The 20,891-nt window shown below is 38.2% G+C and overlaps 1 protein-coding gene across 1 annotated transcript in view; it reads left to right on the forward strand.

Annotated features, from left to right (window-relative positions):
• Positions 1–17,567: 17,567 nt before the first annotated feature.
• dcaf12 (DDB1 and CUL4 associated factor 12) overlaps positions 17,568–20,891 on the forward strand; it is a 146,224-nt gene continuing 142,900 nt past the window's right edge. Inside the window, exon 1 of the mRNA XM_039759044.1 lies at positions 17,568–17,911. Coding sequence (XP_039614978.1) covers positions 17,855–17,911 — 57 coding nt within the window. The 5' untranslated portion in view covers positions 17,568–17,854. The remainder of the gene's footprint in view (positions 17,912–20,891) is intronic.

Consider the following 20,891-nt stretch of genomic DNA (forward strand, 5'->3'; position numbering starts at 1 on the left):
CCCTCACTAAGCCGTGAGCGTGGTGATTATTTATTTTTTAAAAAACTGGCCTTTGCTGAGAGAGCTGTGGACCCACAACACCACATTGAACCCCCATAAGACTTCAGTTGCACGGGAAGGCTCCACACCACTGCCAACCCTGTGCAACTGGAGCCCAGGTCCACAGCTCGGCTACTCTGCACTGCACTAAAACAATAAAAGCACTAAAACAAATAACCCCACAATAAAACCAACCCAAGCCCCCCCTTCATAAAATCAGGACATTGAAAGAATAAGAAATTTAAAGGACAAATAAAACCAGCAATAAATAAATGTCCATAAAAAGCTCCTTTAAAAATGTCCTCCTACAGCTTGGGTCCGTGGGTTCTCTAAAAATGTCTGGCACCAATCCCGCTTGCTGCTGAGTCTTCTCTTCTGTCCCCACTGCTAGCTCATCCCACTGATGCCACCAAATGTGACGGTGTTGGGTTCAAGGGCTCCCAAACAGCAGATGGGAGCATGAAGCTGAAACCACATCGTCACACCATACCATAATGTCAACACCCCCACCTTCGTAATCTTACAATAACGTGGACTTCTGTCTGTCCTATAACATATCCCTAGCATAAATCCAATCCAAATCTTATTCTGCCTCTGCTAACAGAGTTCCCAGTCCTTGACCATTTCAACTGTATTCCATATATCTACATCATACAATCACCAGTCCTCTGGTTTTCCCAAGTCTTGCCTCCCAGTTTATCATTTACCACAAGAGTCATTTCCACAATAATTGTATTCTACACCTACTGCCAGTCTGTCAAGTCCTATGCAAGCTTGCCTGGCTTACCTCACCTGGGCACAAATTCACATTGTAAGATCCACAGACCACCACATCTTAAAGCATAACTTGCTCCCACAACCTGTCTTGTAATACTCCTACAGGATAAGTCCAACTTAAATGTTATTCTGCCTTTAAAATCAGGATGACTATATTTCCTTGAACATAAATTTTGCCCTCCTTTCCTTCAGGCCTGAAAATTTCTCTGTTACTTTCTTATTAAACTGAGTCATTTCACTAAGCCTGACAAAAAATGTAGCCGCACTCTACCATCTGGAGTAGTGTTTCACAACCTTTTTTCTGTAGTGGCACACTTTTTGTGACGAAAATCATTCCAAGGCACACCAGTATTTTACTATCCACAAACACATATATCTCATCTATTATTCTGGACAGGATATGTTCATTTTTGGTTACCTCTTCATTATGCCTTCTAATGCTGATCCTGTAGCCTTCATGAAGCTGTTCAGCAATATTAAGCCTGACAAAAAAATGTAGCCTCATGCTATCCCCTAGATGACTGCAGTTACTTTTATGCCGCTTGCATTTTTTCAGAATATGTTTTAGCTCCCATAACCCTGTCATTGTCCACAATGCTTTGGAACCAACACTTTGAAACAGGGAAAGCAAAAGAAGGCATTACTTACACTACACTCAGTTACCCAAATCCATTTGTCATAGCAAGAGCTGGAAAAAGTCAATGTGTAAGCTCATCCTTGATTTCTTAAGTCAGGTTGGTCCAGTCCAAGCTCCTTCATCTTATTTTTTTCTTCAAGCAAATGATTTATGAAGGGGTGTTTCATTAAAGAAATTAATACATTTTCTTTAACTTCTGAAGTTCTACTTGCAATCAAAATTGAGCTTGCAGGTGTGAACTGTGCACCATTGAGGTCAACATGACATTGAGCATTGATGATTGTTCAAACACATTAGATTAAAAAAACCTAAAACAATACTAATTTGCTGGCAAAAAATGTGGAAGTGTCTGAAAGCAACAGATTAAATGGCAGCCTCAGGTCACCTGCTTGCCAAAAGATCAAAACCTTACATAGACTCTCATTTGGCCGATGTCTTTCACCTTTTTTTATTCACACAGAAATGAAACAAATACAAATCAGAAACAATTTTTAATTAATGTTGACATGCACTGACACCATGCGCGTTGTGCAAATAAATTTATTTCATGGTTATTTCACATTACCTAATTAATTTAACTGCATTTTTTCATCACTTTGGGGTTTGGGGCTAGCACCCCAATGCCACACGTTACAAACCACCACTTCTCTGTGTGCTGTAGTGTCTGGGGCATATCCTGTGGAAAGCCTAGTACATTTTTCTCTAATTTTCTTGACAAAATGCATCTTAAAGATTTTGAACAATTATTCAAAAAAACTCTACTTAATTAGGCAATATAAAATTATTGAAATTGTCTGTAGTAGTAATTTGAGATTTATCTCTCATAAACACCATCAGCCTAAGCTTCCGATCAATGGGGGTTGGGGGCACACCTGAAATGCAAGGATGGGCTTGGTGTGTTAAAGTCCTAAAAACCAATATGTAACAGCATACCTACAACAACTCTGGAGCATTAAATAATGCCACCTCTGGCAAGAGATAATTTTGCTGCCAGTTGACGCAACCCCTATATATCCTAGGTAGAGGCATGAGATGATATACTTAATTCACACCATTTTTGGATTGCCATTTAAAAATGTATTCCTATATTTTTTGTGATCCTTTTTTTATTTGTAATCAAAGAATCAACAATTAACAGCCAAAATAACAAAAGATAACCTGTAATGTAACATTAAAACGTGAAATTAACACCCCAAAACTGAATTATTTCTGTAATATATACTGTATATACTAATAATTAAGAGATAGATGTTAGGTTATTCAACCAAGTTGAGAATAAAAATCACATTATTTTTTGTATTCTGTAGTAATCCAGCAGGCTCTTCCACACAACAACCCCCCACCTTCCACGGCCCTCCCTCAGCATTCTGCATCTGTCCTCTGTCATATTTGTTTTGTTGAAAAACCAGTAACGTTGATTAAATCTGTAACCCTACAAGATGATATTAATATTCCTTCCTCCGATCATAAGGCAAAAATGTGAGTTTCTGTTTAAATTATTACCAATAATGGCATACTGCACAATGACACGCAGTGAATACACTTGACTTGACCATACTGCACACCCGTACGCATCCGCCACACGTCCACCCTGCTGCCCGCAGCTAAGAGTTGATTCTACAATAAAATAAAATTCAAATTAAAAAAAGTAATAATTCCCAAACTCTTTGCTTTTAATATAAAGCTGTAGTGCAGAGTTTCAGCGTAGTATATGTGTACAAAATTTCAGCCTACAGGTTATTTGATTTTTGACCTTGACCTTCCTAGGTTGATCTTTGATGTTGGAGGTCAATCATCACCCTAAAAGCGAACTGTAGAGGTCACATAGTATATGTGTACCAAATTTCACATCAATAGGTCAAACGGTTTGCAAGCTAAAGGTGATTTAAAATCCTGGACAGACAAATGTATTATTACATTATTTTTGGAACCTAGTTCAATAAAAGGGAAGTTCCATTAATGACATTAATTTATTGTTACAAAATTAATGAAAGAATAAACTTTTGACCTCTTAGTAAAAGAAAAAAAAACAGTTATACTTTTTTGTATTGAACAATGTTTGAAATGTTCCAGCTTACATGGAGACCTTCATCCTCCATTTCCTGTCTTGAATTGTGTTTTCTTAATTTTTTTCTTCACTACAATTGTAATATTGATAAATTTCAAGTGGAGTTATTAAACTTTCAAAACTTTTCTTAATTTTTAATTTTAATGCATAATTGTTCTCTCTGTGAATATTACAGGAGCAACACATATATAAAAATAAATGAGTGTTTTGGTAAATGGTTGTGAAATTATATAACTTGAGTGAGTAAGGTGTTTAATACTTAAATGATTCTATATTTTTTATACTTTTGGTATCTTGGTGGTGGCAGGGTGGTGGAACAATGGCGACACTTCTGGCTCGCATTAAGGAGACCAGGTTTGTGTTTCAGGTCCTCCCTGCATGGAGTTTGCATGTTCTCCCCTTCTCTGTGTAGGTTTTCTCCATTTGCTACAGTTTCATCCCATAGTCCAAAGACATGCAAGTTAGGTGAATTGGTGTTGCTAAAAACTGGCCCTAGTGTGTGGCTGGTGTGTGTGTGTGTGTGTGAGTGTCCACTCTACAATGGAATGGCACCCTGTCCAGGGCTTGTTCATGCCTTGTACCCTATGCTGGCTGGGATAGGCTCCACTACCCCCATGACCCTGTTCAGGACTAAACAGGCTAGACCAGGGGTTCTCATTGTTGGTCCTGGGAGCCCACTGTTGCTTTAGGTTTTTGCTTCAACCAGATTCATAATCAGTGACATCTAATAACACTGATCTCAGTTAATTAGCTGGTATTTTTTTCTCTTATTCTACATTAATAAAGCACAGAGGCATTTGTAAGACATTTAGAAATATTTCTGTTTTTGCTATAGATTTAAATGTTTGTCACTTTTGTTGCTTTCATTATATTTTACCCTTCTCTGTGCTGTTTGCTCCCTTCATTGTATCTTAATAATGACAATTAAAAATGAGTAGAGCAGACACCCAGGCAAACAACACTGAACTGTGAAAAGGCTGCAACTACTTTAGCGTCAGACCCAAAAATTAGAAAACAATAGATTAATTAAACAATTAGAACACCTGGAAAAACAGAATGAACATCAAGATGAAAATTTTGTTAAAAAGAAAAAAAATACATTATTCCCATATACCTGCTTAGTACATTTTACTATATATATATATATTGTGAAGGATGGCCGGCCATTTATCCCGGCCAATACCCCCAAGCCGCCAGGTGGAGCCCTCCTTGCAGCATGGAGGTCCCCAGAAGACCAGCAGGGCATCATGGACAATGGAGTTTTTATGCAAAGCCCTGCTGGATGCCGTGGGGGCCACAGGAGTGAGCTGCACGGAGGACCAAGGGCTTCTTCGTGCCCTGTGACCAGGAGGTTCGTCATAGGAAGAGCAACGTACTTCCGGGTTGAAGAAAAGGACTATTTACCCTGACCCGGAAGGAATAAGGACTTGTGGACTGTTGGGCAGAAACACCTCCGGGTCAGGGAAGTATTTAAAGGACTATGGGAACTCCAAGACAATGTGGTGGAGAGTGTGCTTTGTGCACTGTGGAAGAAAAATAAAGTCAACATTTGGACTTTTACCTGGTGTCTGGAGTCGTGGACAGGGGTTCAAGGGAGAGCGCCCCTATCGTTCACAGTGGCGTAGCCGGCAGGATACTCTAGCGTCTATTGCAGAGGACCTGAATAAAATATTTCTCTGGGTAACGAACCCCGAGAAGACTACGGAATCAGGAATCACCACAGCATCGCCAGAACCTGAAAATTCCGAGTCCAAAATGGGGAAGAAGAAGGGCAAGCAGAGCAATATCGCCAGCGGGAGTGACCTGTGTGTAATGGCCGACGCTCGGGAGGAGTTAAGGAGCGGCCTTTCAAGTCCGGAGAAACCTCCAGGAAGCAACGATCACTCTAAGGTACGTGCCGGGAACGACATTACAAATCCTTTTATTGTTACTCACTTTGTCCCGTGCATGTATCTTGGAGATGATCACCTGGAGGCTCCGAGGGAAAAAGGAGACTACCCCGGAGACAACGGCCCGCTCCTGTCGGAACCTGAGCACAGGGGAAAAGACTTCCGCATGATGGCAGCCAACGAGGGACACGGCAGCAAACCCGGTGCATTCTGGGAAGGAGGAGCTCCGCGTCCCGCTGTTTGCGCCTTCGAGCCCGAAGGAACGGACTTGGTCTTTCCGAAGGTGAAGGGGGAGGCGAGCGAGGCATCGCTCAACCCACAAGAAGGTAAGGAGGGTCGGGAAGTAGCTGATCGGGATGTCGCTAAAGTAATAAAGACAGACCGCAGTTCGCCGAAGAAGGCAACTCGACCCTCTGAGAACTCCAAGTCCCAGAAGCCTCCGCGAGACCCGTCAGAGCACGTGCCTGAAGCGGGCGTGCTCATTGGCTCCCGGCCGGCAGAGAAGACAGACAAGGAAGTAAGTCTTATGCCGGTCGAAATAAATAATGACTTGCGGGAACTCGAACGCTTAATCGAGCCCGTAGCAAGTTTCTTACAGGTCCTGACGACCATTGAAAAGATCGTCGGGGAGTTGGGAGCTGCAGCCAGAGAGCCGTTGGAGAAGGTGAGGGCCTACGTGCGGCGATTTGCTGGGGAGCCTCCCGTAATGTTTAATGCGGCGATACAGGTAGGCGAGACCCGTATCGTACATAATAGAGGGACCCGGTGTGAACCGGGCCCGCATTTATTAAGTAGCGGGTGCCAATACACGGCGTGCCCTACAAGAGAGGCCGGTACGTTAACCGAGTGGTCAGCGGAAGGGCTAATCGATCCGGGGCAGCTAGACAGTGCTGATTCCCGGAGCGAGACGGCCCTTAAGACGCCGCCACCGGTAATTTGTAAATCAAGAGGGGTGCAGACAGTAAAGGGACTCTCTTCTTGTAATAGAGAGACCCAGACTGTATATAAGCCCCAGATTAAACAGGAGGGCTCTAAGATTAAACCGAGGTCTTCTGACAAGAAAGGAATAGAGACAGAAATAGAGAAAGCACCGCTAGAGGAGGCAGGGGTTTCTCTCCCAGCAAGACAAGGGGCGGACCTAACATTTCCTAATTGTTTTCAGTCCCGCAGGGGGAGAATACCAGGAGGACAGAGGAAGTGTTACGGGTGCCGAAGGTTGGGCCATATTTGGCGGAACTGTCCTTAGAGAGAGGGGGACAAGATGTCGGTTTGGAATAATATTCCCCCTAGGTTCTCCAGGGACCAAGATGGTCGAATTAATCAAGGCTCAACCAGAACGTCTTCTTGGAGGAAGACTTCCCTCTCGGGGCAGGCCCCTCCAAATAATAATTCGTCGCTGGGGGGGAATACTGTGAAGGATGGCCGGCCATTTATCCCGGCCAATACCCCCAAGCCGCCAGGTGGAGCCCTCCTTGCAGCATGGAGGTCCCCAGAAGACCAGCAGGGCATCATGGACAATGGAGTTTTTATGCAAAGCCCTGCTGGATGCCGTGGGGGCCACAGGAGGGAGCTGCAGGGAGGACCGAGGGCTTCTTCGTGCCCTGTGACCCGGAGGTTCGTCATAGGAAGAGCGACGGACTTCCGGGTTGAAGAAAAGGACTATTTACCCTGACCCGGAAGGAATAAGGACTTGTGGACTGTTGGGCAGAAACACCTCCGGGTCAGGGAGTATAAAAGGACTATGGGAACTCCCAGACAATGAGCTGAGCTAGGAGGAAGGCTGGCAACGCGTCTGGGAGCTGGAGGATTGGTTATTTGTTATTGTGATTTATATGAGTATTGTGGTGGAAAGTGTGCTTTGTGCACTGTGGAAGAAAAATAAAGTCAACATTTGGACTTTTACCTGGAGTCGTGGACAGGGGTTCAAGGGAGCGAGAGCGCCCCCTATCGTTCACAATATATATATATATATATATATATATATATATATATATATATATATATATATATATATATATTATTATTTTTTTTTTTAACAAACTTAGTTTTCTCATTTCTATATTGTTCCCAAAACATAGAATCTGGGCAATAACAGTTCACTTAATTCGCCTAGGATTCCAATGAAGAACAGAAGCTGGTTGGAACAAAAACCTGCAGCCACAGGGGGTCCCCAGGAGTGACGTTGAGAATCCCTAGGCTAGACAATGAATGAATGAATGAATGAATGAATGAATGGTATCTTGGTTATTCCTAAATTTATTATTTATTATTATTATATGAAACTTAACCCAGGATTAAAATATCTTTAAAAGTTTTGGTTAGGGTGCCTCCATTCAGATGTAAGAAATAAGAGTTGATATTTACATTTATTTTGGCTCTCTTTCAACTAGATATGGTCCTTACTTGATATCCTTTTGTACTAAAAAAGATTCTAGATGTATTTGTCACATATAGTCAAGACAGGTATAACATATAGCGAAGTGTAACTGTTTAAAAAGGACAAAAGACTGGGACCTAAACTTAAGTATGTGCTTATCAAAAAAGTGAGGCAAATCTCTTAAATTACTTCATATATATTATAAAATGTTTTTCTAAAGAAATTCATTTATTTTGGAATTTAACTAACATATTGATTCAGATTTTAAACTTTACTTTAAAAATGTTTTGATTGGGTGGATGCAATAATTACAAATCTGATAAATGGAAGTATAATTTTTTGTAAATAAGATTAATATTATTACTTCATCAGTCATACTGCCTGCTCAGCATCCATCTCTTTCCGTAATGTGTCTTGCTGTCTTTCATCACTCTGAGCCTGTATCATTATCTCTGTTGTCTGATTTGGTGCAACTCCTGCATCCTATGAATTGCCCCCTAAACAGTGTCCCCACTCGATTACTTAAGGAGGTTTCTGATTCTATCAGACCAAGTATTCTTCTATATATATATATATATATATATATATATATATATATATATATATATAAAATCCAACATCTGTTTGTCTGTACATCTGTCCACTTTTCACAAAAGAACTGCTTAATGAATTTAGATTGGGTTTTCTTCTATAATTTGCTTGAACATTATGGTTGATTTTGCAACTTCACTCCTCATGCTAAGTATCATAGTTTGCGTACAAGATGATTTATTCATGTGATTCCGAGACAGAGGCTGCAGGCCGAGGGGAGGGGGAAGCGTGATGTCAGGAGTGGGGAGCTAGACGGGGCCCTCCTCACTAATGTGCCAGCCTCTGCTTGAATTGCTCTACCTCTGGCCACGTTTTGGAGCGGACCTTGCCTCCACTTAGCTAGAGATAACTGTTTATTTATTGATTTTTAAAGTTTGCCATGTTTCACCATTTGCGGGCAGAGCCAATGGAGATAGCTACAACCTTAATAAATACTGGTTTGATTTCTCGTTGAGTTCAAGTTCAGTTTACTAATAATACTAGGGTGAAATTAAATAATTGTCTGTATTAAAACTGTCTTATGTGCATGTTACCAAGAATTTAAATAATTTATTCTCTGCGGAAAGAAGCTATTGCACAATCTGGCTGTTCTTGATTTTATGGAGCAATATCTCTTACCAGATGGCAAGAAGTTCCATGAGAGGTGTGAGAGGAATCTCTCACAATGTAGAGGGCTTTTTTCTTGCATTTGTCCATAAAAATGTCCTCAATGGAGTGGAGAGAGACCCCTATAATCCTCTCAGCTATCCTCATCACATGTTGCAAAATCTTCCCATCAGACACACTGCAGTTTCCAAATGAAGATGTGATGGAGTTCATCAGGATATTCTCAATAGTTCTCTCAATGGAAGGAGGGATTCTCACTCTCTTTAGCCTCCTAAGGAATTGTAACCACTGCTGAGCTTTCTTGTCCTGGTGCGTTTTATTCAGAGTCCAGGAGAGATCTCAGTGATGTAAAGGCCCAAGAATTGTGTGCTGCTCACCCTCTCCACAGGAAAGCCACTGATAGGCAGTGTTTTGCAGCAGTTTGTGAAGTTCTGGGGTGTTAAATTGTATTTTGAACCATGCAGCAGTCTTGAATTATATTTTATTTGAGCCCACAATTGTATTAGCTTATAACTGCTTTAGCACATGTTTGCTTATTTCTACATTTTGCCTTAACTTATTCAATGACATATGAAAATAATGCAGCAGCAATGCTAAGACTCTTGTTTCTTTCAGTGGTTAGTACTAGCTAGTTACTTTCAAAATTAGATTTCCTGTTATTTTTTAAGATCATTTTGTTCCTACAAAGAAATGACACTTGTTAAGAGATTCATGGTGATGTATAAGCGAACTTCTAAAAGTAGTCTACTCAATGTAACGAGCACATACCCACATCTTAAGAGCTGTAGCAGGACCCTAGCAGGACATGGGACAGTTGTGTGTGTCTAGCAATAAACTCATGCTTCAGAATGATCAATGTTTAAAGTGTTTAATTTATTTTATTTAGTTAAATTCTTACTGAATCCCTTCATCAGCCTTTGTTATGAAGTTCACAATCAATTTTTTTGTCTTATTAAAATTAAGGGACAGATTGATGTCCCCACACCATCTCACTAAATGTTCCACCTCTGCTCTGCATGATGTTTCATCTTCATTATTTAAGAGACCCACTACTGTTGTATCATCAGTAAACTTAATGAGCTGATTTGGCATTACAGTCATGTGTTAGCAGAGTAAAGAGCAATGGACTGAGCATGTTGCCCTAAGGTGCCCCCATGTTCAGTATGATGGAACGCAGTGTCTTAGTGCTAACACATACTGCCTGTTGTCTTTCTGACAAGAAGTCCAAGATCCAGTTACAAAGTGAGGTGTTCAATTACAGCAGATAAAGTTTCTCTATTAGCTGCTTCAGGATTATTGTATTAAAGGCTGAACTGAAGTCGATAATAAAATCTTGATATAGCTGTTTTTCTCCAGGTGGAATACAATGGCGTGTAGGCCAAGTGTGATCACATTATCTGAGGACCGATTGGTGAGGACCGATTGGTACAATATGCCAAACTGTAAGTGGTCCAGTGAAGGTGGGAGGCTAGCTTTAATGTAACCCATGACTAGCACTTCATTATGAAAGAGGTTAGTGCTACAGGCCTGTATTTATTGAGTCAGGTTACAGTTGTTTATTTAGGCACAGGGACTATGATGGTAGGCTTACAATTGTGTAGGTAAAACAGTCTGTTGGAGAGAGATGTTGAAGATATCTGTAAAAACACCTGCTAACTCAGCAGCACAGTCTTGTAACATCCAAACAGGTATGTTATCAGGTCCTGCAGCTTTATGTGGCTTGATGCTATTTCTCAAGTTAGTTGTACATAGTCTATGCAGTTTCTCACCATCTGGGGGGATGGTTTCTTCCCTGGTGTATGATTTATTGCCTCAAGCCTGCCATAGAACTCATTCAGCCAGTCAGGGAGGGAGTTATTGGTGACCTCAGCCTCTGGTGTTATTTTGTAGTTCATTATGGCCTGAATCCCTGCCACATGCGCCTTGTGTCCTGCTGCCTTGAAACATGCCGTGGTGTAGCCATTTACTATAAAAAAATCTGAACCCCTCTAATCTTTCAAATTACACACCAATTTCCAAACTGCCCTTTTTCTCTAAAGTCTTGGAAGAAGTTGTCCTTGTTCAATTTCAAAAATTTCTGGACAAAAATAGTATTTTGGAAAAATTCAGTTACTCATTCAGATCTTGTTACAGCACTGAAACAGTCTTATTAAATATTGGTTTACAATGACCTCTTCCTAACTACTGACACTAAAATTCTACCATTCTGCTACTGCTAGATCTTGCCTCAGATTTTAATACTATTGCTCATGTAATTCTTATATCCTGCCTTGAACAGTATAAGTAGGCATCCAAGGTAATGCCCTTAAATGGTTTATATCTTGTCTAAGCAATCAGAGGTTTTCTATTCACTTGGGTGAGTTCAAATCCTCTTTAGAACAACCTCCCTTCCTTGTGGGGTGTTATACTACATTTTTCTTTATGTCACTATATCTGGACAATACTGTTATGAGTTTTATTCACATGTGCATGTTAAATTTGGCACACAGGGGCTCAGCAGTTAGAATTGCTAGCCAAGCATTGGATTAGATAGCCAAAAACAACTGGAGGATTGTATAGTCAGCTTAAACACAGAATAGGGTATTTCTGTCCTCTGTCAGCACAAAATCTTCTTTCCTTATTGGGAGAATGAGAACCGGCATGTAAGCACTATGATATTTCTGTATTTTGTGGTGGAGGAGTTCAGCCCTTGTTTGGAGACAGAAAGGACCGGCAAGTTGAAGAAGAACAGTATAAAAGGCTTGGACAGCAGCCAGACCCTTCGAGGCTGTGTCGACAAAGTTCGAAAAACCTCCCAGCGTGGGGACGAGAAATGGCAGCCTGTGTTGATCCAGATTCCCACCTGGATAAAAAGTCTGTCCATTTGCCTCCCGTCTGTAACCGCGTTGACCGTCAGTAAATGTAAGCTAAAAGATATTTTTTCTCATGTGATTCTTGTACCGTCGTAATCACAATGGGAGGGTTATCGCCTTTTCTGGTATATTACAATATTGTTTAGTTACTTAATATGTCGCAATTTCAAAAGAACACATTTCCAAGAGAGCTAATGCCTCTTCAAGAAACATGGGGTACCACAGGGTTCCATCCTTGGACCAGTTCTACTTTTGATATATACAGTACAGGCCAAAAGTTTGGACACACCTCCTCATTCAATGTGTTTTCTTTATTTTCATGATCATTTACATTGGTAGATTCTCACTGAAGGCATCAAAACTATGAATGAACACATGTGGAGTTATGTACTTAACAAAAAAAGGTGAAATAACTGAAAAAATATTTTATATTCTAGTTTCTTCAAAATAGCCACCCTTTGCTCTGATTACTGCTTTGCACACTCTTGGCATTCTCTCGATGAGCTTCAACAGGTAGTCACCTGAAATTGTTTTCACTTCACAGGTGTGCCTTATCAGGGTTATTTAGTGGAATTTCTTGCTTTATCAATGGGGTTGGGACCAGCAGTTGTGTTGTGCAGAAGTCAGGTTAGTTGGACGATCATTTATTTTTCAACAGGACAACGACCCCAAACACACCTTTAGGCTGTGTAAGGGCTATTTGACCAAGAAGGAGAGTGATGGAGTGCTGTAAATGGTCATGAAAATAAAGAAAACACATTGAATGAGGAGGTGTGTCCAAACTTTTGGCCTGTACTGTATGTTTACAGTATTTTACATTTTCTTACAAGACACATTACATTTTTCTTTTTTCTCTCTGTTATCTAAAAACAAAAGCATATCTTCCATATCTGAAAAAAGGAAAATAAAGGGATTAAGGACATATTCCCTCTCCTCTTCTTCTGGAAATTCAGAAAGCAAATCAAATTTTGAAGGGCCTCCTTTATGTTGTCTTTCTCCATTGACAGTAATGAAAGGAGTGAGACTTGTCCCTTGAAAACGCATTTATTCTCAGCACGCCACTTCTCTGCCTTCATTAACCGCTGAAGGAATCTGTAATGGCTGTAAAATTTTTTAAGAAACAAAAAGAAAAATCTTTAAATGGTCATCATAAAGCTTATAGCATGTCCCTCCTCATTTACATGGAATGTAAAAAAAGGAAAAAGAACATGCTTTTTAGCCTTGTAGGTTTAGACTCCTACTGGTTAATGATTAATAGTATGCAACTGAAACAAGCAAGCCTTTTCATACATTTTATTTACTATAAAGCATTTCAAGCCAGCATCAACAAAATATAATTCAGGTTTCTTATGGAAATTTATAAAACGATGTATTTGTACCTGCTCATCCGCCCCCTGTTCTGGATGTTGGAGAAGGAAAGGCTGATATTTCTTCTAAAAGAAAAGATTTGAAAACTGCCTTAAATCAGTGCTATGGAATAGCAAGACATTTTTTTTCATTTCAGATGTAGTGCAAGTCTTCACACATCTTCTGTCTTTCTATTAATGGCTCAATAGAGTCTAAACCTGAAAGCAGAAAAAAATAATATTTACATAAAGAAACGTAACAAAATGAGTCAAAACAACACACACACACAAATAACACTGTTCAAGCTGTGCATCATTAGTGTACCTTCTAATTTTTTGTTATGCTCTTGGCCATCATTTAGAAAGGCTTTAGCCTGCTCAGTCCAATGTGAGCATTTCCTTCAGTGATTTCAAAAAGAAGCATTAAGTTTATAATGGTAAACATTTTGATTAATTTTCTTTGATTTACAACATGGCTAAACATATTTGCCACATTACCACAGAACTGAAATTTTAAGTTCTCAAGCGACATTATACACCACCACTTCCTCAAAGCTGGCATGTCATTCTAAAGAGGATTGAGCAGAATCAAGCTGTTAAAAGGAGTTTAATGTTACAAAAATATTTATGCAAACATTTCAAACACGCATTTAAAATATGTGGATTTTTAAAGGTAGGTGTTTCTGAAACATCAAAACCACTAGGGACAATAATTATAATAAAAGAAATGTAACTCAATACAAACACCCTACACAGTTTGTAGAAGGTGCCAAAAATAAGAACCCAAAACCAGATATTATCCTCCACAAATGCAACAATGAAAGAAGAGTGAACTAAAGTTAAGACATACCTTGAAAAAAAACTGAAGGGGGCCTAAATGATGGCATACAGTGCATTCTATAGAGAAACTACAAAATGGTCATTTGGAAGCTTGGACACAACATTAAATACAGATATACACAAAAATATAGTTATAATATGAAATGGTCATACCATCAGCATGAAAATTCCCACAGTCATGGACATTCATCTGATTTGGAAGGCCCTTAAAAATGTACAATAATCAAAGTAAAATATTAAATACTGAAATACAGTACATTGTTGACAATTACTTCTAAACAATGACAGAAATTTAATGGCCACTTGTGACACATCCTGTATTGCATCTGTAGGTAGTAAAACCTACCAACCAATATAAAATGTAGGATTAGCTCATCTTTTGAAATTTTGTTTGAAAAGTTCTAATTTAAAAATCTAACAGTCAGTATTCTTTGCAAGTAAAGTAGCCTAGCATCATTTTTTTTTTTAATAAAACACACTTGCATACACTACTGGCATAATTACCTGCATACTTTACAACATGGGCATCATGGCTCTGAAGGTGAGGCAGCAGGATGCTGTAGTCTCCTGTTTTTTGCAAAGAGGGCACTTATACACTTAATATCACACTTATATGTGATATTTAATCAAAATTGGTTTTATATTCTCTGCATATACGGAGAAATGTGGTTGTGGAAGTCAAGACAAAAATAATATGTAAAACTAATTTGGCAGAAAGCGTGATCATGCTTTTATAAATATACAGTATAGCTAACTTAACTATAGAAAAATCAAGTTAAATAAGATATGTAACATTGCAGATATGCAATAACATCACATAAATAAGTGAAATAATAAGACATAACTATTAAAAAGAAATAATAAAATGGAGGTGGGGGGGGATTCATTAAAATGATATGTTTAAAAATATATCTAGCCAATGTCAGTAATGTTGATAAACACAAAACACTTGAGTTTATTGTATCTTTAATACTCCTCAGCAAAAATGCCTTAGAAGGAGTATTCTTCAAAATCAGTCTGTTACAGCATGGTCAGAATGATCAAAGAAACAAAGAATACAGGTTCATTTAATAAACTATTGAATTTACATACAATGTCAATCAATGCATACATTTTACTCTGGTTAGTTCATTGGATTACTGGAATACACCCAAATGACTTATATAAAATAAAAGTCTGTTATATTATATTCTGTTTCCTTTTACACCTTTGAGTTCAGCTAGCACCATTGAAATTTCTGTGTATATAACAACTGTTCATTGTGGTTGTTTTACAGGACACCTGCTAATTTCTTAATCATCTCTTAGTCATCTTTCAGTACATTTTTTTTTTGCTCACTTGACCTTTATCTGGTTTCCTGATATGCCCTCAAAGGTGTCTGACATTTATTAACCCTTTATACTATTTCTTTAAGATGAATGCTTTGCTCCCCTAAAATTATTCTTCCACAGTCTGTACCTGATTCTGCTATGCCATTTTTCCATATTGGAAAATGTATTCAGTTCCTTCTCTTCTCCTTCTGTTTCTATGGACTGTGGGAGGCTGGGGGAATGGAAGACCAAGTTTTAAAACTGTAGTTGAACCCTTCTCATTTAGCCTAAAAAGGATGTTCTGTTTTTGGATATATGGCATCCTGTAACACTCTTGAACAATAATTACAAGATATTGGCCTCTATATTCCCTAAAATATTTAAATGTGGGATAAATTACCTTGTTGATGAATGTCAGTCAGATTTCCTTAAAGATAATCATACATCTAATATCCATTTGATTTTAGACTTCATTGAATATAATGAATTGTTTTCTGGTGCCCCAATAATTATATTTTTCGATTTTCAAAAGGTATTTGACACAATAAAACATGCATTTATCTGGGAAACACTAACATATTTTAAACTAAATTCTTTTTTTTTTTTTTTGTAAAAGCAGTTATGACACTTTATAAGGGAAGTAATAGCTTGATTAAACTTTCTCATGGAAATTTCCCACAATTTGAAATTTACAGAGGGATTCAACAAGGTTGTCCCTTATCCCCCCTGCTTTTCCTTCTTACCTCTCATATTTTTAGCTTGTTAGTCACTCAACGTGAACTTAAATATTTTAAACTCAATAAAAGAGAAATAAAGATCTTACAACTGGCAGATGACACTGTTTTTTTTTTTTTTTTGTTTAGATGCCAATGAAGAGCATAAAGCACTTGATGTTATTAAAAGTTTTTCAAGAGTGTCAGGGATGAAATTAAATATCAACAAACGGTAACTACTGGTATTGAAACAAAGTGATCAATTTAAAATCTGGGAAATTCTTGTTAAACACAATTACTTACTTGGGAATTAAAATGAACTAAAACTCAGGTGAAAACACTGTGTTAAACCTTAACCCAGTTGTTGATTCTGTTAAGAAAAAACTTAATTCATGGCTGGCTAGACACCTGACTGTTCAAGGAGGAGTCCTATTATGATATCCTATTCTGTTATTCAAAAAGTAACAAATAATGTAACTATGTAATACAACTTTGCATATTACTTGCAAAACACTTTATCCATTAAATGAGAGTTAGTAACAGTCTTCCAAGCTACGATTTATTTATTGATTATCTTAATTTGTTCATATACTCTATCATTATCACAAATATTAAAAATAGTAAACCAATTAAAACATTACATTTGTATGACAATATTCCCCTTGCATATGTTATTCTTTGAATATTTTGTATTATATATATTTTGTTATATGTATTGTAATAATATAATGTATAAATAGTAAAAAAAAAACTAAACAAAAAAACCTCAATGTCGGTAAAGGCCATATACATATATAGATAGACGCCGCATTCACTGTGTTGCCCAGTAGACACGATACGTCAGCGTGTCCGCCCTATTGCGAGTGTCAAAAATGCCATTTAAAGTAATACAGGTAGATGTGGAAACCGGGTTTTCTGCTGAAAAAACAATAACGTTTAAAACAGTATCGTTTACATACAACAGATTTTGGAGATTCGTTTAAATGCAATTATTTATATCCATTTATACACTAATAATGGCAATTATTAAATAATAATAATTATTATTATTATTATTATTAAATAATTACTCCCATATAAGTAACATTTCTCGCACTGCCTTCTTCCATCTCCGAAACATTTCTAGACTTCGCCCTGTTCTTACGCAACACAGTACTGAAGTATTGGTTAATGCCCAAGTCACCTCACGTATAGATTACTGTAATGCTAATCCATCTGGCATCCCACAAAAACTTATCCATCGCTTACAACTTCTTCAGAATTCTGCTGCCAGGATAATAACCTGTTCTAAATCCACTGAACATATTACACATATTTTCTCTCAACTTCACTGGCTCCCTGTTAACTACGGAATACAATACAAAATACTGGTCTTATCATTTAAAGACACTTTAGCCTACACAGCAGTGCCACTAGCAATATGGCGGCTACGTTGACGTACGATGTTGCTGGTCATGCGGCGTCTAGTAATTCTATGTCTAGAGACATAGTCTAAAGACGACTGTCGGGGACGCGCACGCAGAGAGGTGCATGGGGTGGACGTTGCCTTCGGAGGCGCGCCCGTATGTTGTTGTTTGTTACTAGTTGTGACGCGCATGAGGGGTGGGCGAGCGTCGTAAACTGTTTGCTTGTAAAATTAAAACGATAAAAAAGGAGTACAAAAAGAATTTTGTCAAAATAAAGTTAACGGAACCATCTAAACGACGTCATTGTTAGGCCTAATCGATCCACTGTATATGCTACAGTACTTCGTAAAGGATACCCTTCTACCTTCATCCATGTGGGCTTTGGACCTGTGTGTGTCGGACTATGGCGAGAAAAACAGTTAGCAGGAAAAGAAAGGCGGCGGATCTTGGAGAGCAGCAGGTAACTGGCCGATAGTGTACGATTATTAATTTACGTATAATAGAATCGCGGCCTGTGCGTCTGTCATTTGCCTTTACCCTGGCCCTTCCAGAGCGGCGGGGGCCTGCGGTATGGCTAGAAGAACCTGGACTAGGTGGACGATTGGTGACAAGATAAACTACACACTTTTGGTTGTCTGTTAACTGACGTTTCACTGAAGACCTTCGATATCATTTGATGTTTGTTTTCAGCACTGCTTACCTTCTACCACCTTTTGAAGTGTACTGTTGTTACTGGGCAAATTTTTAGAATTTCTTGATTGTGCGAATCAAATGCTTACCTGCATACTTCTGTAGTTATACCATGACCCTTTTAAAACAATGCTAGCCTTTGAATTTTTAAGTCCGGGACAGTTTCATTATAACGTGAAATGGCATGTTATCATGTAAATGTGTGATAAATGTATTACACGGTGTATTTGTTATTTGGACAGGAATAATTGCTATTCAAGTTAAGTACTCCTTATTTTCAGTGTCTTTACAACTTTGAATGTTCTGCTTTGACTAAACACTGTTTTACTTAGTTTCCTCATAAGTTATTAAAGCCTAACACATGAAATCCACTGCAGTTAAATATGGCCCTTAGGTTTTTTTTGAGAAATACTTATTGCAAAACATTTAACCTTCTAAATTTTGAAGTGTAAGGAAGAGTTATATTAATTCTTGAATAACGTTTATATGAATACGCTTAATATACATTGTGCTTTATTTTTTTAAATTTGTTCTTTTTATGTTTAATTTTCCACATATACAATACACCTTGTAAAAAAGAACAAAAGCACAAGAGAAAATGGTCCAGGGCAGCTGAAGGCAAACCCCATCTACTTAAAAGTACGCAAAAGGAATAAAATGAAACGCGTGGTTCCCCTCTACTTTGAGACGTTATGTAAATCGATCGATCTGCATAAGAAGGCGTTGTTTTGTCTTAAATTATGCTCTAGGAGGAAGAGGCGGGTCCAGGTGGGCTCACCCCGGAAATGACATAAGGTAACGTGTCAATGTTACTTTCTGCAGGAGGGGAAGGAGTAGAGAGATCGTTATTGCACAGTGCCCCTTCATGTCTCGGCGGTAAATTACAATCAGGCAAGCTTTTACGTTGTACCCCAGGCACGCAAGTGACGTCATGATACCCCGGCTTTTCACCATACAATTAAGCATGCATTTGAAACAGGCAAAAGTTTCTGTTTTCAGTCATTATGTTAGCCACCATTCCTAATTACTAACCTAACTACAATGTTCATCTGAATTGCACATCCCTGTGGCATGTGCAATGGTGTGCCACCTCATTTAAATTCCCTGCTATAGTACTAAATCATAGCTATACCCATGACATCGCTCAATAAAATTTGGGGCATCCTATAGCAACAGTAGAGAGCACTACTCATCAAAAAAGCAGAAAATGAGAAATACAGGTATCGAAGCAGAGTAATGCAAGCAGTCGGTGTGTTATGTAAAATTCCCTTCCTCCAAAATCATCTTTAGAAATAATTGTTAAAAAAGGCTTAATGTTTGTTTATGTCAGGCCATTCTGACACTACATTTTAGGGTATTTGCTCTACATTAGTCTTTAATCCTATTATTTCTCATAAGAGGACATTTTAATGCATGTTTGTCACATACGTTTATTGCCACTGTTGGTTGGAAGTAATACGAGGAATTAATCTTTGATCAGCATCTCAGATCACATGTTGCTTCTTTTGGTTAGTGATTAATGTTTTAACACCAAATGAGAATGTTTTTAATGGTTTTACAGTTGTTGTAATAAAGTAAAATTCCTTTACATGGTTTGATTTTAACTAGCAGTGTATATCAGTCCACTTTGGTTGCATTGTTATTTCTTATTGGATTAAGAAAGCAGTATTGAAAAATCATGAATTTTACTTAGTGATACATTTGCATTCATCCTTCTATTGTTCTTAACCCACCCATCAATTGCCAGGCTCACTTGATTGAAGAGTCTAGCCTGGCAGCATGTAGTGCAAAGGAGGACTTGATGGGGTGCTGTTACATAAATTGGCACATTTAACATTCACAAACACTAGGTGTTATGTAATTTTATGAATGGATCATAATAATGCTCGGGATATTTTTATTTTATAAATTATTATTGAGAACTGTATCATTATTGGCACATGTTGCATGAAATCTAACTTACATTTGCAAGTGAGGATTATATAAACCTTAAAATATTGAAATCATGGTGAAAGCTCATGATTGTCAATGTAATTGTTTTGTCACTGTTGTGAGTGATGAGTGTTGCTGTCATATATACACACACACACACATACATAAACATATATATATATATATATATATACATATCCATACATATACACATACATATATATATATATATACACACACACATATATACACATACATCCACATATATATATATTGGGGTGCGAGCAACTGTTGCTGGGGGTGGCAGAATCCATCAAGGAAGAAAAATGAGAAACATTATTTGTACAAAATCTTAATTTATTTATCCATTCCTAAATAATTAAATGGGCAGGCTATTTTGTATGAGTACAATACGCTGTTTGTTAAAACGGATGACTCCCGCTCTTACATGCAAGTCTGCGTGGATATTATGAACTATCGTATCTGTTCAAGTTCTATTTAAATTTTAAATACAAGGAATTTTTATTTAGTCGACAGAAATATCTTTGGTAGGAATGTAAGTTAAATGTATGCATCATTGCATACATTTTTCTTCACTATACAAATGTAAAGAGTAAATTCGCCTTACATTCCAACCAAAGATATTTGTGTCGACTAAATAGAACTTGAAAAGATATATTTTTTCGAATGTGATCGCGCAATTCAGATCGAGTTGATGCACACTACATGGAGCCCGCGTGCTATTGTGGTTTCACCTGCATACCTCAATAAGTCACCTTACCCTCGCTCTTACTTTTTTACCGTTCATCTAATGAATA

This window comes from Polypterus senegalus, chromosome 7 (genome assembly GCF_016835505.1).
Source record: "Polypterus senegalus isolate Bchr_013 chromosome 7, ASM1683550v1, whole genome shotgun sequence".
Classification (NCBI taxonomy): Eukaryota; Metazoa; Chordata; class Cladistia; order Polypteriformes; family Polypteridae; genus Polypterus; species Polypterus senegalus.